Raw genomic sequence first — 25,907 nt, 5'->3', positions numbered from 1 at the left:
TGTTTGGTATGGTAATAATAAAAAAGGGAAAAAAAACCGAGTTGATTCGGCATTAATGTATCACGAAACAACGTTGCTATGGTTGAGGGCCTATAAACTTTTTCCTCAAATTAATGTATCCGCTATCTTCTTTCATGCATCACAGGCTTCGACAAGGTCTGGCATGGAGGACTTATTAGTAAACCAAAAGCGATTCTACCAAAGCAGTGTTGATATTAGTTCCTGACATAACTGACATTTTGAAGACGAACAAGAAGATCAATATTCAGAACTAAAAACAATAAATGCTGGAGTGCCACAAGGAATCATACTAGGATCAACACTGTACTCCTTATACACCAGTAATTTTCCGAAAATGGATGGAGTAAAATGGCAAAGTTTCCTTATGACACATCGGTGATATCTGTAGGACCAAGCATCAACGTTTCATTCAAAATTTTTCAAATCGAGTGTAACAAGATAAATGGACAAACAAAGCGAGAATCCGGCTGAACAACAACAAATCATAAACAAATAAAAAATTGGACCATGTTCCTTCCCTCACCATCGACGGACCCGTTATACCATACGGCAATTCAGATAAATGTCTGGGAATGACCTTAGATGACATGCTGAGATGGAACAAGCACATCGAGAAAAAAAAGGGCACAAATAGGTTTAAGGTAGATAACTATACTGGTTGACAATCCGCAGTGCCAACCATACTAATTAAAATAAAATATTATACATACAAGTCCTAAACCTCATCCGGGCATATGGCATTCACATATGTGATCATACCAAACACAGCAATATCAAAATTACACATTCCAAAATAAAATCTTACGTAAAATGGTCACGTAAAGAATAAGGACTTTCATAGGGATCTTAAGATCCATGAGGTCTCGGAAAAAATACAAAGATTTGCCGCGAAACACCCGTCCTCAAACATGAGTAGAATGTGGAAGCTTCCAACCTCCTACACAACCGAAACATCGTTAAAAGATGGAAAAGAACAAAGCCATATGAACTAGTTTAGTTAATATATATATGTGGAAGGTCGAATACAGCTGCTTCTAAATATATACTACGTCGATACCTAAAAAATGCTAGCCTCTTGTTTGTACCTCAGGCTGTTAACTTGACACAAACATAAAAGTCTGATCATATTCATTCCCCCAGATTAGTCGATATTACTCGGGGCGGGGTTGAACCCACTCCATTCTCGCTAATAAATTAGTTTTAACTCTCAGACACATACACTCACCCCAGAGTAGTCGATATTACTCGGGGCGGGGTTAACCCCACTCCATTCTCGGTAATAACTTACTTTTAACTCTCAGACACATACATACACTCACCCCAGAGTATTCGATATTCCTCGGGACGAAGTCGAATCCACTCCATTCTCGCTAATAAGTTACTTTTAACTCTCAGACACATACACTCACCCCAGAGTAGTCGATATTACTCGGGGCGGGGTTAACCCCACACCATTCTCGCTAATAAGTTACTTTTAACTCTCAGACACATACATACACTCACCCCAGAGTATTCGATATTCCTCGGGACGAAGTCGAATCCACTCCATTCTCGCTAATAAATTAGTTTTAACTCTCAGACACATACACTCACCGCAGAGTAGTCGATATTTCTCGGGGCGAGGTTGACCCCACTTCAATCTCGCTAATAGATTACATTCTTCCAATAAATAACATAAACACCACAAAAACACGCAAACACTATACACATTTAAAAATCCCTATACCTGTGCCGGCCGGCGTGCTCCAAGATTACTAACTGGTCCAACGATATCAAAATACATATCTCCTTGTACTATATATACAATAGTTAATAATAATCAGAACACCAATGGGTTTATATAAGAATATGTAAATATTTATTTACTATATATTTTATATCATTGTGAAATTTATGGTTGATCTAGACCAGATTTGATAAAAGGAAGAAAAAATAACTGTAACATAGATAAAATATAAATAAGGTTACGTATACTTAAAAAACAACTAGAAATATATCCTAAATTAGTCCAACATATTATCAGGACATTTTAACGTTATCGGGGCAGATTATTATTGAGAAAAATAAAATGAGATTCAAGGATCATAGTATTAGCATTTTGGCCGCAAAACATGTGAGTCCAAATCTCCTTAGTACGAGAAATTGCGATTAGCATGAATATACATTATTGAACTGAAAACGTTGGAAGATGTTTTTGAGAAACCCTCTCCCACTAATTTATTTATAACCTCAACGGCTTATTAAATTCAACACATCAATTACCGGCTCAAGCCCATTGAATATTGATGATAAAAGTTTAATTACACAACTGGGGTGAAGTAATAGAGGTCACGGGTTTTAACACATCCGTTGTTTAGCCTCTTATACGCAAATCTATTGTTGTGCGCCTTTTGTACACCGTCGGGGGAGAAAGTGGTTCACCACTTTCCATTTCTTTCCCCATTTAACAGGTGAAACAATAATCCACCCTGAAAACGTCCAGTATTATATTTTAAACGGTGAAAGAAGATAGAAGAGGTGAAAGCCGCCGGTACGTCCTTGGGGATGTCGAATTATTTTTATTACATCTGCTTTCTGCACGTGGCTTATCTCTACAAGATGTTAACTAGTGAGAACTCTTTAAATTGAAAACTTAAGGGTTGTCAAATCGCTACAATTTCATACCTGACTAACGGGTCGACAACAACTCGCTGGCTTCTAGCCAAGAAAAAAAGAGCTGTATGGAAAATTCCAATTTTATAACGTCTTGTACACAATATTCGACCAGTAGATTCTTTTCCCGTCATGCTCGCTGGTCAAATGCATTTCGGCCGCTTTAGCACAGCCGACAATATTGAACTTCTTCAAACCCCCAAACCTCCATAATTTCCACTATACGCATGACAGAACTGATACGTATTGTAACATATTCATTTGCAATTTGCGATTATTATATAAGTAGTGCAATTGGAAAATGCAAGACCAACCTCAAGTTGTTCCCTTTTGCAAAAAGTTTAGATACAGTCATATGCTCACAGGATTATACAAACAGTTTAGTACAAGGCCAGATGTTCTACCAATCTACAATCTAGTTAGGTTTATAATTTGGTCAATATTGTTTATTTTGGCATGCCAGTCCTAGCTATTTAATCTGTCAGATGTATAGACCACTTTTTTACGCACGAATAATCTGAATGGAAAAAAAACTTGACGCCTGCCAAGCTTTCGACTTATTTAAGTCATCATCAGGGCAAAACAACATTAAAGATCTCTACAAATTGACATAATGATGTTTTTAGTAGATGGTTTCAAATTTCTTCGAAGACTAACTCGTCCCAACATTTCTTCGAATTTCAAGGAAAATTGAAACCATCTACTAAAAACATCATTATGTTAATTTGTAGAGATCTTTAAGGTTGTTTTGCCCACCATTTATCAAAAACTTAATTACGTCAATTTATAGACATAGAATTGCCCTGATGATGGCCTAAAATAGGTCGAAATTTAAGCAGATAACTGAATTTGTTTTTTCATCCAGACGATACCGAGATCTAGATTATTCGTCTCCTCGCCATGGTGCGTCAGATGTTTCGGCATTTTACCAACTTTGGTGTATCTGTGTGATTTCTAGGAATCTGTAAGATCGTGCACCACTTTGAATTTATTTGATTTAAACACACCCTTCATCTATTAAAGAATCAACTATAGAAAATCCAAGAACCTTTTATAAAATAACCGCTATTCCCATTTATTCATCACAGCACGTGACTACGTTTCAATATTTTTTTTATGCTGAAACACGTCTGATAGACCAAACCTGGGAGGATAGGCCGACAGGTTTCTCACCTAATAGACGACCCGGAGAAATCTAACAATCTGGTCTTGAAAGATGTTTTTAAAATATTATAACAAACAAAGGGGAAAACGGTCTCGAATTAATGAAAGAAGAATGTGATAGCTAATTTATTTTACATAATTATAATTTTTTAAATTGTCTTATAATTTTTGAAATATTCATTATGTTTTAAATTGCACAAACTACTTGTTAACCTTCTAATAAATTTAGTTTACCAATGAAAGCTTGGATGTGCATCAGTTAAAATTGAAAATATATTTGTATCCTTGTTGAACACTTGTTTATTTGTATTTTTATTTATATAATTAAGATTAGTCATTGGCGGAAATAAATGGGTCTTTAGATAAAATTTAGATGTTTAGGCACTACTAAATTTTTTAACTTATTTTAATAATAAATTGCTGGTCGGTCGGTCGGTGAACGAGTTATTTTCTCCTTCGCAGCGCATCATCAGAAATAAATATGTCTTTTAACACCCTCATGCAACCCAGAAATAGAATGCCAGAAAGAGCGAGAGGAGCCGGCTAAAAAAAGGAAAAAGGAGATGAACCGGAAGTGGTGACAATGAACTTCCCAATGTCCCTGCCTCTTTGCTCGGAAGGATGAGAAAGTACGGCATCCCGACGAGGAGCCTTCTTCGGTTTCGCCCCCTTGCCGATAAATTGAAAAAAAAAGGTCTATTTTTAGTATTACCATCACCATGTGCGTCAATGAATCCCGCGGGGTCGTGCTAAAAGAGACATTTTTCAACGATATCGAACTATTCGTCGAAATAATTCAATACCTGGATATAATCAAAACTATTTGTCACAAAATAGCTATTTTTGTCCAATTTTATCCAAATAATGGAACAAACTACAAATATTAATAATGCAATAAGCTTCAACTGCTTATTAATCTTTGTAAAGATTTACTGTTCAATGATAAAATAATTTTATAAGTTTTATCATTTATCTCTTTAATATTTTCTCTGTTACGTTTCTTTTGTATAAAGAAGTCGAATCTTGTCCTGTCACATTTACAACCCAATCAAAATGAAAAACAGAAAAGCAACCTGATGGAAATAAAAATAAATTAAATAAATTAGTATATACATGTTTCAATTGCCTTGTTATGGAAAAAACAACATGATTTTTGTCAAAATTGGCTACATTACTATCACTTTGATTGTTGAGAGGTCTAGGTCTAAAAATGCCAATTTACAACTGCCGTTATGGATGGAAAATTACAATTTTTTTTTCCCCCGGGGGCTTCCAACAATAAAGTCATTTCAGCCCCCTCTCACTGCACTATTATGGCCGATGGGGTACTCAATATTCCGCCATCGGCCCTACAGTCTAAAAGACAAATAAAACACTTACAACAAACAAATAAATAAATTACTTACAAATAAATACATGACACAATAAAACACAGACTTATTTACACAGATATTCACGTTTTATACACTATTTACAAGTGAGGAAACACCCCCGTTTCTTTAAAAAAGCGGAATAGGGGATCCAACATTTTACTTGCTCGCCCGAGTACCGTTATGTCGGGGTTCATGCCTACTCGCTCCCTGTAGGGGGCCAAGGCATGGCACTCCTCGGCAAGATGAGACACACTGAGCAACCTTTCTCTACAAGCAAAAAAGTCGTCGAATGTAATGTACAATATGCTGCAAGTGCCTTTAATCAGTTCTCTAGGAATATAAATGACGATAGTTTGTAGAAATCCTGTTTTCTTTCATCAAAATTACAACTGATGGTTGCAATTATTAGGGGCGCTAATTAAAATCTTTTATTGTAAAGATTTGGATTTATACAAGCTAAAAACATATATTCATACCTGTACATGGTTGAGCCTATCACGTCTAGCGGTACATCGGAATTTAGTTTTTGTAATTTACAAAAAATTACCGGTAGACCTCAAGAATAACCAACCTCGGTTAGCAATCCGGGGTCATACCTATATCACATATCCGAGGTTGGGCACTGGTGCTGTCAGTACAAACAACAAGGTCAATTCAGCACCCAACGCAGTTCCCAGATCCAAGTCCATTCACACACTCTCTCATTCTTAAATATATTCCTATTTACTATTCGCTCAAATAGGGTGATGGAGTACTCGATATTCACATTTACACCTATTATATAGCTAGCGTAATTGAGGGTCGATGAGGTACTCAATGTTCCGCCATAAGCCTCCCACATTACTTAGTCACGCTAATAAATACATTCACTTTAAACACACACCAGGTACACAAAACTCTCAGTACAATATACAAAAAACAACCATGTTTCCTCCAAAAATCGGAACAGCGGACCCAGATACTTGCTGCCGTGTTCGAGCACTTTCCTACACGCTCTCAATATGGAGCCAATGAAATGACCCTTCAATTAGGTGAAATACATCGTACAACTTACTCTACAAGCCACACATAGGTAAGTGTCCGTAAGTCAACCCCGCATGGAATATGTTTTAAATTATTATTATTATTATTTTGACAAGAATCCTGCTCCTCTATAATAAACTAAATGGAAAATTTATGAATATACTAATTTATTTTTTATTTTCCTCAGGTTGTTTCTCTGTTTTTGATATTTGAAAAGTCGAAATATGTACATTGTATTACAATTATTACTTTTGTAATTTTGAATATAATTCAATTAATGAAGGTTGTTAGTTGAGATAAAAAAGAAAATTAATTGAAAGATATTAATTGGTCAAGCGGACCACGAAAATTAGTGAATTTGAATATAATGTTATTTTCTTTTTTTATAATAAATCATATGAAAAATGTTAATGCTAATTCATATTTTATTTTCTTTAGGTTGGTTCTATGTTTTTGACTTGAAAAATCGAAATTTTTATATTGTGTTAGTAATTTTGAATATAATGTAATTTTCCTTTTGTAATAAACCATCCGAAATAGTTATAGTTGTAGGTTGAGATGGGGTGATAAAATCACGTTAGCTCGAGTGGTAGAGTATATAGCCGATGATCGTGGGTTCGAATCCCGCTCGTGGCACTAGCTTTTTCATTTCAACCAAAACCTTACATAAAAAGATTAATTAATTGAAAGAAGTAATTTGGTCAATAGACCACTAAATATAATGCATATGAAAAATGTTAATACTAATTTATATTTTATTTTCCTCAGGTTGTTTTTCTATTTTTGATATTTACAAGTCGAAAAATTGTAACTATTGTTATTGGTGTAATTTGGAATATAATGTTATTTTCCCTTATAATAAACCATATGAAAAATGTTAGAGGTAATTTATTTTTTATTTTTTTCAGGCTGGTTCTCTCTTTTTGACTTGAAAAATCGAAATATGTATAATGTATTAGAATTATTTTTATTGAAATAGCCGTACTTTTTTTCCCATAATAAAACAAATAAAAAAATATGTAAACTAATTATTTTTTTATTAATTTTCTTCAGGTTCCTTCCTTGTTTTTGGTATTTGAAAAATCAAAACATGAATATTGTATTAAAATTAATATTATAATTTTGGCAAAAATCACACTATTTTCCTTCATAATAAATCAAATGAAAAATGTGCGTACTAATTTATTTAAATTATTTTTAGTTGTTCACGTTCGTTCTTTCTTTTTATTTTTTGAAAAATTGTTATATATGTTTTATGTTGTATATCATGTGTAAACTATTTTATTTTATACAGGTTTTATTTTCCTTGGTATCTGCTCCTCTAAACTTTTGTACAAATAGTAGGACAAATTTTCCATTTAAGACAAACAGATTCAGTTTTCGGTCTTACAAAACCTATTAAGATGTAATAAATCTATAAAGTAGATAATATTTTCTCATGTATTCTAGAAATAGTCGCAGGAAAGCAGTTTTGAATGTGTCAACTTGGAAATTTCATCGATTTTGCTCTAAGGATTGTAAAAACTATTTTTCTAGTTATAAAGTTATATTGATATTCAATTTTATTAAACCTATTCTATAATATAAAACTGCATTCATAAATCGTTTTCCTTCTATGGCAAATCTTCCACTTAAGAAAATTGTAGCAGTTTTCATCGAGTTCTTACAAGGCGTATAATCGAGTGGGTTCGTTGGTCCTAACGCGACGGCTGAGTCGAAGAAGGAAATGAATCATTTGTCAACTATTGCATCCGAGGTTTTCAAACAGATCTCCAAACAGTACCGCCAGCAATGACCTCTGAGATCCAACTTCCCACTCGTGTTAATACACCGATAACCTTGAAACTGCCCTATGCACCCAGACTTAGTGGCGCACACGTCCGTCCGACGTTACGCCTTATTCGGGAACTTTTAAATTACTACGATATAAGTTAGATTCTGGGCCTTGCGAGAGAAGACGGAAAGCGGATTTCGCGGGTATTTCCATAAATGGTAGCTGCAAGGTCCAGGCATGGAGTTCCTTCTTCCTATCCGACGTACCTTGGGGTCATGGACTTGTACCCTTGAACTCACGCGGAACTGGTAACGGCGGCCTGTCGATAAAAACCTAACATTTTATGCCACATTCGTTTACACAGAGTTAATTACCGAAATATTATATCCGTATTAAAAAAAAGTTGTCAAATTTATATTCAGTTAAAAGTCAGAAGGAGCAACAAATTTATTTAATGTGTTATTCTGTTTTATAATCTCTCGTTGTGTGTAAACCAATTATGCTGAGTTTGGCCGGCAGGTGATTCGAGTAAAGGCAAATTGTTTTTTAATGGGGTCAGCTATCTAATTAACGGGTTCTTCTTTCAATCTACGAAAAATATTTGAATTTCGAGTTCAACGACTTTCCAGACCATCAATTTGGGAGACAAAAGCTCCGAGAGTCGAGGTACAAGAAAAGGAGAAATGAAGACAAGAGAACCCCCAAAGTTCCCGGATCCACCGTGAATGGCAGACGGAAGTCATGGATTTGCTTCCGTTACCCGGAACTCATCCGAACTATCGGTTGGGCACACCGAACCGATTCGGTACTCTCTTCTGATTACAGCGGTTCTCGGATTGATTGTTAACGGGCAACCGAAATTTAATATCTCCCGTCCAGGAAAAAATGGAGAAAGTAGGAAAGAATTGATTTGATGAGAGTGAAAGAACGAGAAAGAGAGTGAATAAATATAGTATAGCATTTGAAAAATACAGAAAAGAAATATAGTATAGCATTTAAAAAATAGAAAAAAGAAAAATATTAAAAGAGAGATTAAGAGAGAAAGGAGAGAAGGTGAAAGAGAGAATGAGTATAAAAAAGAGACATAGTGTTTCTTTATTTAGCGGCAGTGATTCCCTCAGAGAGCGATATAAATATAGAAATAGATAGATAGATACATACATACATACAGAGTGAGAGAGAGAGAGAGAGAGAGAGAGAGAGAGAGAAAGAGAGAGAGAGACAGAAAGAGAGAGAGAGAGAGAGAGAGAGAGAGAGAGAGAGAGAGAGAGAAAGAGAGAGATTTTGAATTGATTTGATGAATGATTTATTGTTACAAATCTAACAGAATTAGATCAATTTGACCTTTCTTACCTCTGAGAAACCAACATTTTACAATTAGAACAAGGAGAGACAGAAGGAGAGAAGAGAGGAAGAGAGGGAGAGAGAGAGAGAGAGAGAGAGAGAGAGAGAGAGAGAGAAAGAGAGAGAGAGACAGAAAGAGAGAGAGAGAGAGAGAGAGAGAGGTAAGAGAAAATGAAAGAAAAAGAAAAGGAGAAAAAAGGAGAGAGAGAGAGAGAGAGAGAGAGAGAGAGAGAGAGAGAGAGAGAGAGACAGAAAGAGAGAGAGAGAGGAAAGTAAGAGAAAATGAAAGAAAAAGAAAAGGAGAAAAAAGGAGAGAGAGAGGAAAGTAAGAGAAAATGAAAGAAAATAAAAGAAAAAGAAAAGGAGAAAAAAGGAAGGAGGAAAAAGGACCTTTCTTACACTCAACGAGAAACAAACATTTTGCAATCCGAACAAAGAGTGGGAGAGAGAGAGAGAAAGTGAGAAAAAGGAAAAGGAAAGAAAGAAGGAAAAGTACGGATAGACAGAAAAAGAGAGAAAGGAAGGAGAGATAGAGAGAAATTTGATTTGATAAACGATTTGTTTTTACAAATCTCGCAGAGTTAGGTCAATTTGACCTTTCTTGCACTCCACGAGAAACAAACATTTTACAATTTGAACAAAGAGAGGGAGAGAGAGAAAAAAGTGAGAGAGAGGAGAAAGAAAGATCGAGATAGAGAGAAAGAGAGGGAGACGGATCCATGAAAAATATGGAGAGATAACTAGTTAGGGATGGTTCGGTTGGTGGATAGTTATAGATATGGAGAGAAAGAAAGAACGAAGAGAGAGAGAGAGAGAGAGAGAGAGAGAGAGAGAGAGAGATGAAATGATTGATTGATACTTTATTTAGTCGTAGTGTTTCTAGGACAGCCAAATAGAGAGATATGGATGGATATATAGATATTTGGCATGATAGATATATAGATCAACGTAAAAACAAGAACGGAAACAATGAATTACTTATTTATTCCTAAACTTCTGTAGGTTCGATTTTAAGATCAATGAACGTAAATAACCAGGCCTTAACAAAAAACCGGTTATATAATTGGCCTTTTATACGAAGCGACCTCCTTGTCTTTATGTCTTTAGTAATGAGGGTTTTCGTGGTGCGACAGAGAATTTTTACAAGAAAATTTAGATAAGAAAAAAAGCCCAACATCAACATAAATTGGCAACGTTTTGCGTTTTCTGTGGTCTCGCCTTGATACATAACAAGACCTCAAAGAAAAAAGAAATTAAAAATTCCTGTTATATTCCTCGTGTGGTCTCGTTTCATGTTGTATAACCGAAACCTCGTCCAAATCTTATTAATTTCCCTAGAACCTAGCGAAAAACTCATGACACTCGAAACTTTACCGAAATACAGTTGAATCAAGTCTAAAATTAACAAGTCTAATCGTAACAGGATCACAAAGTTTAATGTACTTTGGGAATTTCATTAAGGCGAGAGTGCGTGCTTTTTATTTACGACCTTCTACTCAAGTTACATGTGGGTTAAGTCATAAGTTACTAATCCAGACTTCTATAACTACTATTTTTACATTTTATCCCTTAATTTAACTAGACTGTCAAATCCATAATAATTAGTGTTAATGAGGTTATGTAATGTTGAAACCCTTTGTAAATAATGTGTCTAACGTAAATTAATCGCTTAAATTTAGTATTATAAAGGTGGAAATGTAAGTTTTAAGTTATATAAGTTATGAATATAATTTGCCTTCTGAAGTATGAAATTAAACAGCAAACTTAAAATCCAGTAACTTCACTAATTTCGTGGTCCGCTTGACCAATTAATATATTACAATTAATTAAGGTTTTTAGTTGAGATAAAAAAGTCAATGGCACGAGCGGGTTTCGAACNCAGAGAGAGACAGAGAGAGAGAGAGAGAGAGAGAGAGAGAGAGAGAGAGAGAGAGAGACAGAAAGAGAGAGAGAGAGAGAGAGAGAGACAGAAAGAGAGAGAGAGAGAGAGTGAGGAAAGTAAGAGAAAATGAAAGAAAAAGAAAAGGAGAAAAAAGGAGAGAGAGAGAGAGAGAGAGAGAGAGAGAGAGAGAGAGAGAGAGAGAGACAGAAAGAGAGAGAGAGAGGAAAGTAAGAGAAAATGAAAGAAAAAGAAAAGGAGAAAAAAGGAGAGAGAGAGGAAAGTAAGAGAAAATGAAAGAAAATAAAAGAAAAAGAAAAGGAGAAAAAAGGAAGGAGGAAAAAGGACCTTTCTTACACTCAACGAGAAACAAACATTTTGCAATCCGAACAAAGAGTGGGAGAGAGAGAGAGAAAGTGAGAAAAAGGAAAAGGAAAGAAAGAAGGAAAAGTACGGATAGACAGAAAAAGAGAGAAAGGAAGGAGAGATAGAGAGAAATTTGATTTGATAAACGATTTGTTTTTACAAATCTCGCAGAGTTAGGTCAATTTGACCTTTCTTGCACTCCACGAGAAACAAACATTTTACAATTTGAACAAAGAGAGGGAGAGAGAGAAAAAAGTGAGAGAGAGGAGAAAGAAAGATCGAGATAGAGAGAAAGAGAGGGAGACGGATCCATGAAAAATATGGAGAGATAACTAGTTAGGGATGGTTCGGTTGGTGGATAGTTATAGATATGGAGAGAAAGAAAGAACGAAGAGAGAGAGAGAGAGAGAGAGAGAGAGAGAGAGAGAGAGATGAAATGATTGATTGATACTTTATTTAGTCGTAGTGTTTCTAGGACAGCCAAATAGAGAGATATGGATGGATATATAGATATTTGGCATGATAGATATATAGATCAACGTAAAAACAAGAACGGAAACAATGAATTACTTATTTATTCCTAAACTTCTGTAGGTTCGATTTTAAGATCAATGAACGTAAATAACCAGGCCTTAACAAAAAACCGGTTATATAATTGGCCTTTTATACGAAGCGACCTCCTTGTCTTTATGTCTTTAGTAATGAGGGTTTTCGTGGTGCGACAGAGAATTTTTACAAGAAAATTTAGATAAGAAAAAAAGCCCAACATCAACATAAATTGGCAACGTTTTGCGTTTTCTGTGGTCTCGCCTTGATACATAACAAGACCTCAAAGAAAAAAGAAATTAAAAATTCCTGTTATATTCCTCGTGTGGTCTCGTTTCATGTTGTATAACCGAAACCTCGTCCAAATCTTATTAATTTCCCTAGAACCTAGCGAAAAACTCATGACACTCGAAACTTTACCGAAATACAGTTGAATCAAGTCTAAAATTAACAAGTCTAATCGTAACAGGATCACAAAGTTTAATGTACTTTGGGAATTTCATTAAGGCGAGAGTGCGTGCTTTTTATTTACGACCTTCTACTCAAGTTACATGTGGGTTAAGTCATAAGTTACTAATCCAGACTTCTATAACTACTATTTTTACATTTTATCCCTTAATTTAACTAGACTGTCAAATCCATAATAATTAGTGTTAATGAGGTTATGTAATGTTGAAACCCTTTGTAAATAATGTGTCTAACGTAAATTAATCGCTTAAATTTAGTATTATAAAGGTGGAAATGTAAGTTTTAAGTTATATAAGTTATGAATATAATTTGCCTTCTGAAGTATGAAATTAAACAGCAAACTTAAAATCCAGTAACTTCACTAATTTCGTGGTCCGCTTGACCAATTAATATATTACAATTAATTAAGGTTTTTAGTTGAGATAAAAAAGTCAATGGCACGAGCGGGTTTCGAACCCACGATATTCGGCTAGATACACCGCTGCTCTACCACTTGAGCTATTGTGACCTCGATCCACTCGGACATTTCCCATCTCAACCCCGATCGTCCGATTACACGACATTTGAAAAATGGCAAAAAGGAGGGAAAATTCAAAAGGTGGGCTTGAGATGGGAAGTCCGAGTGGATCGAGGTCACGATAGCTCAAGTGGTAGAGCAGCGGCGTATCTAGCCGAAGATCGTGGGTTCGAAACCCGCTCGTGCCATTGACTTTTTTATCTCAACTAAAAACCTTAATTAATAGTTAAAATCCAGTGTTGGAAATTTTCCATTTCTAAAGAAACGAAATTAAAGCAATATGTGACAAACATGATAATATCCCAGGAGAATTCACGCGGAGTGAAGACAACAAAGGCCAAATCGATACCAACCTTGAAAACGTGTTAATTATACTTTAATAAAGATTTCCAGGTGATAGTGTTAAATTAAAAGTATATTACGAGGCCCAGTTATGACAAAGGAATCACCGTCCAAAAATTCACCGATTGCTTTATGGAGTTCGGTGTGATCACAAGACATCGACGTTACAAAAGAATAATTAAGGAATAACCTAGCAGTCTTCTGTAAAACTGGAGAATATCGCTTAACAAAAAAAGTCTTTTTTGATAAGGACTAATACCGGCTAATATTATCCTAGTCTGTTAAGGACTATCTTGAATTAATATGAATGATGGTGTGAAATATTCCTGAGTATATAGAAATAGATAAATGGCAGCTTATTTTCAGATTTTCACAGCTTTTCCACCTATTGAATAAACCCAGTCACGTGAAAGCCAAATGCTTTGTCATCCTGAACAAATCAATCTGACTTCTGTTGAGCTACGATTCCGAAGTAGAGGGCGATGCATCTTCATTTAACATAAGTTAAAACCCGTCGAAAAAGAGAGTTAATAAACCCTGGTTTCTACGAAATCACCATATCCAAAGATATACAGCCTCAATCGTTCTTAACCCTAACCTAGTAAAACCCTACCTAGCCCGTATCTAACCCTGCTCGTACCTAACCTAATCCGTTTCTAACCTTAACTCTATCTAACCTAACCAGTCCTAACGAAAATTAGCCCCACCATATGCAGACCTCCGATCGATGAAGCAAAAACGATAACACACAAAAATTTGTATCCACCGTGTGAATATCATAGACGGTGATCCTTGAACAAAGTAAAATCTACTCATACTAATAAAAATCTTTTGAAGTCCGCAAGTCATCAAAAAGTCAATCTAAAGACCTATGGCTCTATGGTTTAGAGGCATAGGAGGAGCCTATGCAGTTAGCATTGTCAGGTCTGCAAACCATCATAAAAGTGGTTATTAAGCAGAGAAATGCCAGAAGTACAAGAACCTTTCAAATTGTGTTTTAAACCTGAATCAGAGTTAAAAACCTAGAAGAAGACTTTCCTACAAATTACCTACTTTCCAACCATCCCTTGATAAATACTTATTTATTTTTATAGTAATATAAGCAGTCAATTGCAAACCAAATGCTCTATCAACCTGTACAAGTCAATTTTAATACTTACTTAAATTTTATTCTATCGGTCAGAAGAAGAGAAGAGCCTTTGCAGTTACCATCGACAGATATATAAAGTTAATAAGGATATCATAAAATAGTTTTTAAACTCAGAAATCCCAGAAGTTCAATTCCCACTTTTATCATTCTTTACAGACCTGACAATTCTAACTGTATAGGCTCCTCCTATGCTTCTAAACCATAGAGCCATAGGTCTTTAGATTGACTTTTTGATGACTTGAGTATTTGGTTTGCGGACTTGCAAAAGATTTTTATTAGTATGAGTAGATTTTACTTTGTCCAAGGATCACCGTCTATGATATTCACATGGTGGATGCAAATTTTTTTCAGTTTGTTATCGTTTTTGCTTCATCGATGGAGGTCTGCATATGGTGGGGCTAATTTTCGTTAGGACTGGTTAGGTTAGATAGAGTTAAGGTTAGAAACGGATTAGGTTAGGGCAATTCATATAAAGAGGAGATTTTTCAACCTGGATGACAGTTAAAAACTATGGCTACTATACGAAAAAAATTTTTCATTGACTTAAGAGTTTAGGAACTCTAAGTAAGCCCTAACGGTAACAGACAAAATGGCTTAAAACAGAAAATGCGAAAGTATACTTAAGCACATAAATCACTCTTGATTTTTTTAAAATTATTTATAACGGTTGCATTGACTGAAGCAGAAGATGAAGGAGGTCTTCAAAAGACAAAATCGACTCGTAACATTATGACAAAACAACAAACACAAACAAACTTCGGTGATATTGAATTTAACTATCATTATTAATGAGACAAAAAAGTAACTAAGTATTAATCAATTTTAAACTAAGCCAAATACAACTATGGCAAATCAAGCAGCCACTGGATCAGAATGTTCAAAAACAACCGAACAACAGATAAAATCAAAACTTTAAAAAAAACTTATGAAATTTTCTTTTCCTTTTATAAATAAGTTGAACATTCGACAATAATGTAAAGTCAGTGTTGAAGAAAGTTTAAGATGAAATATTCGATGTTGTTACAATAATTGCACGCTTGGAGTTGATGAACTATTGTGGGAAAACTACTTTAAGGAGGTAAACGACCGGCTCCAGCTGAAGATGGCATTGAGTCGAAACGCGTTAAACTCTAAAATAACGGCAAAATGAGGATCAACTGAAACGCTAAATTTTCACTGCAATTTTATTTTTGATGTTTTCACAGTAAAAATAACATGTTTTAGAGAGGAACTGAAACCTGAAACGAAAGGATCATTGTTTACGCCGTAAGGATTACTCGGGATAAGATTTCGAAAAACCCCCCGCCATGTTTCCGTCCTCGTCGTCGGCCAGATCGAGGCTTGAATTCGTTGTGTCGTCGTCTTTTCTTTCGCAGTTGTAATTTTATATAAGTCGTGATCCAGCTTAAAGTTTTTTTTTATTTCGTTTATTGTATTCATTTTATGAATTTATCGTTGTCATCGCTCCGGTTAGTGAAGTTCCTGAGACATCTGCGTGGTGAAGGTCCCCGTCCCGACTTTTCCTGTCTTTTCCTCCTTGCATCCCCCTTTACCTCTGTTGAGGTAGCTGGACTATCGTTACCGGAGGTGAGTGTTTTTTTCCCTTTTCATTTTATAATTCATTTTATTTTAGTTTAATTTTAAACCCACACAGTCCACTTGATCAAACAATCATGTTAACCCAACTGACGATACACCGTCTGACAAACGGACACCTGCTTTTGGGCCACAACCAGCGCAGGTGTCCCGTTTGTAGAGAAAGGTTGATCAGTGAGTCTGATCGAAGAGTTCCATAGCTTGGTCCTTTATAGGGAGCGAGTAGGCATGGGCCCTGACATATATATGATACTCGGACGGATAAATGTTGGGACCTCTTTAACTTGAATCAAAATAATTTTATTATTTAAAGGAAAAATAATGACTATCAAATGAGAAAGCGAAGAGAGGCTCACACCTTTTCATAATTGGAGTTAACCATTGTGTTGTACATAAAATTGGCTGGATGTAAATAAGAATAAAATGTTAGTTTAAAGCCATCGGAAAATATTGTTAAAAGATCCTACAAAACAAGTTTATAATTGGTTCTTTCTGCTATACATTTTCCCAACTTAATACATATAATAATTAATGTACTGTGAACATAATATAAAACTAAAATAAAAAATCTAAATAAGAAAATAATAATCAATTGTATAACTTAGACTTGGCAATAAAGAAGAACGATAATAAAATAAAAAAGAATGAGATATGGAGTGTTTCTAAAGTGTTTGTGTTCCTGAATTTCTTGTGCATGATTTCAAAGTTATTATATATCAGTTAGCTTATAACGACATAAAAAAAACCCAAGGTTGTTGATTATATATTCAAAAATGAGAAATTTTCAACTTTCCAACGGTTGTAATACCGTGGCTCATTGGATAAAATCGAGGTGCTATAAATGTTCGAAAAGAAAATATGTAGTTTTCTAATGTGTTTGGGTTCCTGTATTTCTTGTGCATGTATTTCAAAGTTATTATATATCAGTCGATTCGTTCTTTTACGTAGGCTAAGAAAATAAGCAGGATGGCATTTAATGAGATTAACTATATAAAAAGGAAGGGAAACCAAAACTGCCTTCCAGTAAAGTAGTAATAAAACAAACAACTCTGACTTGTTATAACACCCATTAAAGCAATTCAGTATAAATTTTATATATAGCAAAAATCAGATATTTTTCTCTGAGAGCAATTTTTCATCTATGTCCAATGTTACACATAACAATTCATAAAGTATCTGTATGTTATCTAAATTCATTTATTAAAAACATGAGAAAGTTGTATTTTTCTTCTTTGAGCCTATATTAACAACCTTTAGTTTTTAAATCATTATAGCAAAATAAGTATGAAATCAACAAAAACTCTTCAAATGGATTTTATACCTACAACTGAAATTTATTTAAGAGCCCATTATATTTCGTGGTCCGATTGACCAAATAACTTCTTTCAATTTATTAATCTTTATGTAAGGCAATTATTCAGAAATCGTGAGATGCGGTCTGGGGTGATGTAGGTTTCAGAAAAACATTTTCTTTATCGTGCCAATGTTTCGATCTTTATTGAATATCAAAAAAAAAAATAAANTGGTCCGCTTGACCAATTAATATCATTCAATTAATTAAGGTTTTTAGTTGAGATAAAAAAGTGACACGAGCGGGATTCGAACCCACAACCTTCGGCTAGATACGCCGAAATCTACCACTTGAGCTATCGTGCCTTCGATCCACTCGGACGCCAACTTCCCACATCAACCTGCCTTTCGAATTTCCCTTCTTTTTACACGACATTAGAAAAATGGCAAAAATGAGCAGCGGCAGTATTTAGCCGAAGGTCGTGGGTTCGAATCCCGCTAGTGACATTATTTTTTTCATTTCAACCAATACAAATTACCAATAAAAAGATTAATTAATTAAAAAAAAATATTTACAAGGCTTAATTTATGCTGTTACATAGGGTTTGGAGGGTTTTAAACCCCTGTAAAGATGTTTATAGTATGGGGGGGTTGTTTCAACATCATCAGTATTTTTGTAACTTTCGAACAAAAATCTGGGGTATTCAAAAGCGAAAATTTTGAGGGAAAAATCAAAATTGGTATTCAGTAGTTTTTTAATGTCCAAAAACCTACATCTCAACTCATCTTTGTTCCTCGATTAAAAAAAATTATATATATANAAACGTTTAGGAGAGATTTTGTCGATGTTATCCTTATTTTCCTAGCTTACAAGGACATAAAAAACCGAAGGTTTTTAATTATAGAATCAAAAATCAAAGAAGGGAAATTTTTGGCTTTCCAACGGTTATGATATCGCGCTCATTCGATAAAATCCGGAAGTGATATGAATTTTCGGAAGAAAAAATTACCTCTAGCTATTCCAGCTAAAATCGTTGTTTTATTGTTATTCAAATATGTATCTGAGGGTTTTAAATGGTACTTAAACCTAATTTGAATTTTTTCAAAACCGAAATTTTTTGGCTTAAGTTACGGAATAATTTAACCTTTATAATAAAACGGTTTGGAAGGAAGAAAGAGTATTAATTATCTCCTGCGAAAGAATCGTACTAAGGTCCTAATTCTTAAAAAAGGATCACTACTCATTTTATTGGTCGGACAATCGCGATGGGAGAATTCGATAAATAATTATTGACCAATTGACTTAATGTTCTAAATAAGAAAATATATTTTCATTCTTCTCTCATTTTATCTTGTTATTTCAATATTTATATTTTCTTAAAACGGAAGAGATAACATAGTAAGATAGTAAGAAACTAATTCCAAAAAAATTCCATTATAAACTTTTTATAACTTTATATGATTACATTATTTTACATTTTAGATATATCAAAATTAATATGAATTTTTTAAAATGATTATGACGGGAAAAATCCTATGGCTTGTCTCAAGGATTTCAGACAGTGTATTGTATTGCATATACAATAAGTATATTGAACAATAAATTGATCAAAGATTTCGGCTATTTAGTTAAATGATTTTACAGATTTTATAGTTAAAAAGCAATTCTAAAGCAACTAACTAAAAAGCAACTTCTAACATAATACGATATCATCAATTCTATTCTAACCAAAATTAAAAACTAAAAAATTAACTCCGTACTATTTTTTTGCGTCCCTAAGTCAAGATAAAGAAAAGAAAAATGGCAAAAAGGAGGGAAAACTCATAAGGTGGGGTTGAGATAGGAAGTTGATGTCCGAGTGGATCGAGGTCACGATAGCTCAAGTGGTAGAGCAGCGGCGTATCTAGCCGAACATCGTGGGTTCGAATCCCGCTCGTGCCATTAACATTTTTTCATCTCAACTAAAAACCTTAATTAATTGTAATAAAGAAAAGATTTTTTTTCGTCATGCAAAATTTGACAAATATAAGAAGAAATGTGGCAATTCCAGTTTAAGATGGGAATCCACAGGTCCATACAAAAAGAGTACAAAACGGTTCCTACTGGTCTGGAAGAAGATAACGTCTCAAAAATAGGCACACGTTGTTATTTATTAGCTAAAGAAGGGAAAAATACAAGCGTCGTACACCCTCACAAATGATTCTAATCGGGCATCAGAATTGGCCTTTTGACCGACAATAAAAAAGAAAATTGTTATATTATTTGTTAGTTAATGCATTGTGATTGGTGAGCCTGGTAACACGTTTAGGAATTTTTCGCCTAAATGAAATAATATAGCGCATAGTTAAATAGTTAAAAAAGTTAACTGTTCACCTATTTACTGTAAAAAAGATAACCATAGAAAAATCAAGTCGAACTTTGTCTTTTAAAGAATGGATTTAGTTTTATATTTGCAACAATAACTAATAACAGTAATACTGAATTGTGATAAAATTGTGTTAACTGTGATGTAGAATTGCTAATTATAAATGAAAAAAAATCTCAATTCGGTATTTTCGGAATGAACAGTCGGGTGTTTATTTGTCATGTTTTTACGCGACAGTTGAGTTGGGTCGACGAAAAATTTTTAATGTTTAAGATTGTTTTTGGTTTGTACTTGTCATAATAAATTGTTCACATAGTAGGTTTAGGAAAATTCAAAAAGCTTTTACTTCCAGCAGATATTAAAATTTTTAAAACTCTTTGAAAAGCTGGAACGAAAAGCTTTTTGTAAGTACCTAAGCAATATATATAATAAGGTTTCATCTCAAAAAGGTGCAAATTTTAAAAGAAATTACTTAATCTTTGTATGCAAGGTATTGGTTGAAATGAAAAAGTTAGTGTCATCGGTGGGATTCGAACCCACGACCTTCGGCTAAATACGCCGCTGCTGTAACCACGTGTCACGATCGCCCAAGTGGTTAACTAACCTTACATAAAAAGATTAATTGAAAGAAATAATTTGTTCAATAGACCACTAAATATAATGGCTTTAAAAGAAAATTGTTGTTGATAAAAAGCATATAATTTATTAAATATTAGAGAATCAATTAGAAAACTTTCGCACGATTCGTAAAGGACGAACGTTAATAACATCAAACATATAATAATTTTTTAAAATTTAAAGTAAATAAACTGCGCAAAATTTACTTTTGACTGCTTTTTGCCCTTGTTTTACGTCACAATTGAATTTTGTCAACACAAAACGTCTTTTTTTAAGATTGTTTTTGTTATAACACATAATTTTTTTCGACACGTATAAAAAGTAAAAATGTGTATTACAATGTATTTTCGAGTGCTTTTTTTCATTTTTATACAGTGTAGTCGATACAAAGTTTTTCCTCCTGAAGAGTTCTGTCCATTTGTCATAATAAATTTTCTAAAAACTTTAGAATTGAAGAAGGATCAAAGAGAAAACTTTCGAACGATTCCTCAGGGATCAATATCTTCAACCGGTAATAACAACTAAAATGAGTATTTATGAAAACGTGCATTTAAGTGCTGTTTTACTCGGCATTTGGCATTCTATCGAAATAAAACGTCAATTTTTGCCTCTCGATAATTGCTTTTGTCTTCTATTTGGCAGAATAAGTAATAAGTATTGTAACAAATTAAATTAAGTACTGGTTGTTAAAAAGTACTTTTGAGGGCCTCTTTTTTTCCTCTGCAATTGAAACTGAGTCCAAACAAAACGTCAATATGTTTCTTTTGAAGATGGTTTTTGTTTTGTATTTGACAAAATAAGTTAATTCAGAAATAGTGTTACTGCATGTTAAAATTTTAGAGGACAAAAATGAGAAACTGTCCAACGATTCGTCAGGGACAAGATAACTTTAAAGGTATTGAAACAAATTAAATTAAGTACTGGTTGTTAAATCGTACTTTTGAGGGCCTTTTCTGTATTTTTTTACTCTACAATTGACATTCAGTCAAAACAAAACTTCAATATTTGTCTTTTGAAGATGGTTTTTGTTTTGTATTTGGCAAAATACATTAATTCAGAAATAGTGTTACTGCATGTAAAAGTTTTACTGGAAAAATGAGAAAATTGTCGAACGATACGTCAGGGATCAATAACTTTAACCAGATTATAACAATTAAAACAGGGATTGCTTGTGAAAACGTGCACTTAAGTGCTTTTTTTAATATTTTTTACTCGGCATTTGGCACTTCGCCAACAAACAAAAACGACAATTTTTGTCTCTTGATGATTGTTTTTGTTGTCTATTTGGCACAATAAGTAATTTAAAAATATTGTTTCTGTATGTTAAAGTTGTAGAGGACAAATGAGAAACTTGTCGAACGATTCGTCAGGTACCGATAACTTTAGCCAGATTATAAAAATTAAATTAAGTATTGCATGTGAAAACGTACTTTTGAGTGCCTTTTCTGTGGTGTTACTCTACAATTGACATTGAGTCAAAACAAAACGTCAAAATTTGTCTTTTGAAAATTATTTTTGTTTTGTATTTGTGAAAATAAGTTAATTCAGTTCAAATAGTGTTACTGCATGTTAAACTTTTTGAGGACAAATGAGAAAATTGTCGAACGATTCGTCAGGGAACAAGATCACTACCTCTAAACATATAACAAACTAAAATAAGTACTAATTGCTAAAACCTACTTTTGAGTGCCTTTTCTTTGTTTTTTACTCGGCAATTGACATTCAGTCTTTTGAAGATGGTTTTTGTTTTGTATTTGGCAAAATACATTAATTAAGAAATAGTGTTACTGCACGTAAAAGTTTTAGGGTACAAATGAGAAAATTGTCGAACGATGCGTCAGGGATCAATAAATTTACATTACAATTACAATTGAAATATGTATTGTATGTGAAAACGTGCAATTAAGTGATTTTTTGTCTTTTTCATTCGGCATTTGACATTTTGTCGAAACAAAAGTCAATTTTTGTCTTTCGAGGATTTTTGTTTGTTTTGTATTTGGCACAATAGGCAATTCAGATATAGTATTATGGCATGTGAAGACAAATGAGAAAACTGTCGAACGATACGTCAGGGACCGAGATCAATAACTTAAAACATATTATAACAAATTAAAATAAGTACTGGTTGTTAAAACGTACTTTTTTGAGTGTTTTTTTGTTTTTTACTCTAGAATTGACATTGAGTTCAAACAAAACGTCAATATATGTCTTTTGAACATGATTTTTGTTTTGTATTTGTCAAGATACGTTAATTCAGAAATAGTGTTACTGCAGGTTAAAATTTTAGAGGACAAATGAGAAAACTGTCGAACGATACGTCAGGGACCGAGATCAATAACTTAAAACATATAACAAATTAAAATAAGTACTGGTTGTTAAAACGTACTTTTTTGTTTTTTACTCGACAATTGACATTCCGTCAAAACAACCTTTCAATGTCTTTTGAAGATGTTAAAGATGACAGATGAGAAAACGATACGAATGTCAGGGTCTCAATAACTTACAGATTATGACAATTTAAAGTATAGAGATTGGTTCTGGTATTGTTTTGGTATTGTATAACTAACAATGTTAGTGAATACAAAGTTGAAACGATCAGTAAAATGACGTCAGGCAATTTTGGGAAAATTTTTTGAACAAATAAGACTGAATTTTTTTTCTTTTTAAATTTTGCTATGAGAGAGGTAAACACTGCTCAAATGTGTCCCTGATCTTTATTTGATTTTTTCTATTGTCTGATGGAAATCAACTCGGACCTGTATCGGGACAAAGTAACGGTTCGTGTTTGTTAGTTTTTGTGTAAAAGTGCCGTGGAAGTCGGCTCGATGGTATGGATCGATGAAAAGCGGCCGTAACCTTGTCCTAGGTCGTTTTCAGCCGGTCGGAACATCCGTCAATCCGGGCCGGTACCGAAACTGGAGTCAAATCTCAAAAGAAACTAACCTTAAGTCTCCTGAGTTTTCCATCCCTGGCTGCATTGTAGACCACGTTCTTGAAATCCATTTTGGCATATTAGGCTAGCACAGAACTGGGTGTCGTTATCTTGTTTTTCCTTCCTGCCGCGGGCTTTTGTGTCAACGTTACGACTATTATTAAATCCCTATACTAATCCCCCTTTAGTAGTAAAATAAAATGAAAAAAAAAAGGCTAAAAAACGAAAATAAAACCTTCCGGGTGGTTTATAAACTCGTTAAAACCTCCTTTTCTCTCGAATAGACGGGAAACGTCACGTCGCGTGCAGAGAAAAGTGCGAGGGGGCTGGTTTTTGGGTATCGGCGGGATCTAGGCTTGGAAGAAGCCGTCACAACTGGAAGATCATTCACTTCTTCGACGGGAGACTGAACGACCTAGCCGGTCCGTGTGGCGAAAGCGACTGGGAGGCGAACGGGGAAGAGGCACGGGACACGGATAGAGACCACCTCCGCCGTTCCGGGTTCCCCTTCCAGCCGGGCGTCCGCCGCTTGGCACCGCCACCGACCGCCGCGCCCGCTCACCCGCAGACACGCTCATCCGCTCCACCAGCCGCCAACGACTCGGTTCCGGCCTCTTTTCACCTTTGTTTTCTTTCATCTCGTATAAAATTATATAAACACACCCGGACGCACGGAATCATCACGTATATTTCCAGCCTTAAACAAATTTTCGATTTTTGCGTCACGTTTATAAAAACATTTAAAAAATTTACAATGACGTGCACAGGGTTGTCACACGTGAAATGTCCTTTTTTAACAGGAAGCAAACGAAAAAAAAGAAGAAATTATTCAAAGGATTTACCATTTTCTTCTGTACAATTCTATCAACAACTGAGTTTTCTAAACCTAATCTCAAATTGAGTCAGGAAAATAGACATTTTTCTCTCACTCTCTCGCCCCTTTGCTCACGTTAAAGCCAACACACACACACACACACACACACGCACGCACGCGCACACACACACACACACACACACACGCACACACACACACACACACACACACACAGAAGCATTCTCTCTTTCGTTTTCTCATCCTCTCTCACTTTTTCTCCCACCCTCACATTTCTCTCACTCACTCACTCACTCACCCACTTACTCATTTTTGCTCTCTCTCTCACCATAGATAATGTTAACGCTAACAAACAAACACATTTCAAATTTTCTCTTCTGTTTTCTCATCCTCTCTCACTCTCTCTCAATAAGATATTTTTATTTTATGTCTGATCCGACCATAAATAAATATAATAATTGTAATTGTACTTTAAGTGTACGGAAGGTACCAGAGACCTAACTTTTGCGTGTATTTTAATAAATACATAAATCACTTGTCGATCTCTCTCTCTCTCTCTCTCTCTCTCTCTCTCTCAATTGTTTATTATTATTTTATGTCTGATGCGACTATAAACAAATATTATAATTGTAATTACGCTTTAAGTGAAAGAAAGGTCCTAAAAGACCTAACTTTTGCATGGATTTTAATAAATCAATCAATCACTTTTTCGATCTTGATCTCTCTCTCTCTATCTATCTATTCATCTATCTCTTTCGTTTTCTCATCCTCTCTCACATTTTTTATTTTATGACTGATGCGACTGTAACCAAATATTATAATTCTAATTATACTTTAAGTGTAAGGAAAGTCCTAGAGATCTAAATTTAGCGTGTATTGTAATAAATCAATCAATCACTTTTTTGATCTTGATCTCTCTCTCCCTCTATGTATCTATCTATCTATCTCTTTCATTATCTATCTATCCATCTTTCTCGTTTTACCATTCTCTCTCTCTCCCTCTCTCTTCTCTCTCTCTCTCTCTCTCTCTCTCTCTCTCTCTCTCTCTCTCTCTCTCTCTCTCTCTCTCTCTCTCATTTGTTTATTTTTATGTTATGTCTGATGCGACTATAAAAAAATATTATAATTCTAATTACACTTTAAGTGTAAGGAAAGTCCTATAGACCTAACTTTTGCGTGTATTTTAATAAATCATCAATCAATTTTTCGATCTCTCCCTCTCCCATCCTCTCCTCATCCTTCCCTCTCCGTACCACTCTCAATTATTCTCCTCTTTTTCTCTAATTCTCGTTTTAATACTTTAAATTTTAAAAAAAACCATACAAATTCCTATAAAATTATTTACTTTTTAGGCATGATTTTTTATTTATTTTTAGGTTTACGTCTTATAAATGAGTAGATAGAGCGAATAAAGAAAGACCAATACATTCGCATTACACACAAGAATTTGTTTGTTATTACATTTCATTGGCATTTATAAATATATATTGATAATTTTATTCTGTCTTGAAGTAAGTAATTCTTGTCTCCAGCATATGCACTACAACTATAATCACTATGTAATCACCATACCCGTAGCAATTAAATTTCAATTTTTTTGCAACAAAAAATTCATGTTTATTTTAATTTATATGCTTGTTTTTATCAATTTTCT

The 25,907-nt window shown here is 34.2% G+C and overlaps 2 protein-coding genes across 8 annotated transcripts in view; one reads left to right on the top strand and one right to left on the bottom strand.

The window, feature by feature from the left end:
• The window catches only part of LOC112126948 (protein fem-1 homolog C), a 115,384-nt gene extending 91,457 nt beyond the window's left edge, over positions 1-23,927 (bottom strand). The window contains exon 1 of the mRNA XM_024227041.1: positions 23,433-23,927. Within this exon, the coding sequence (XP_024082809.1) occupies positions 23,433-23,492 (60 nt within the window). The 5' untranslated portion in view covers positions 23,493-23,927. The remainder of the gene's footprint in view (positions 1-23,432) is intronic.
• Positions 15,932-25,907, top strand: part of LOC106668411 (protein groucho) — a 194,656-nt gene continuing 184,680 nt past the window's right edge. For 3 of the 7 annotated variants that reach the window (XM_024227037.1, XM_024227036.1, XM_024227034.1), the window contains exon 1: positions 15,932-16,206. In XM_024227037.1, the coding sequence (XP_024082805.1) occupies positions 16,063-16,206 (144 nt within the window). In that variant the 5' untranslated portion in view covers positions 15,932-16,062. The remainder of the gene's footprint in view (positions 16,207-25,907) is intronic. The other 4 variants (XM_024227038.1, XM_024227033.1, XM_024227040.1 and 1 more) reach the window with 2 other exon arrangements.

The sequence above is a fragment of the Cimex lectularius genome, unplaced genomic scaffold (genome assembly GCF_000648675.2).
Source record: "Cimex lectularius strain Harlan isolate CLEC.00 unplaced genomic scaffold, Clec_2.1 scaffold67, whole genome shotgun sequence".
NCBI lineage: Eukaryota > Metazoa > Arthropoda > Insecta > Hemiptera > Cimicidae > Cimex > Cimex lectularius.
Note: the sequence above shows the minus strand (reverse complement) of the source record. Positions and strands in the feature narration are given on the sequence as shown.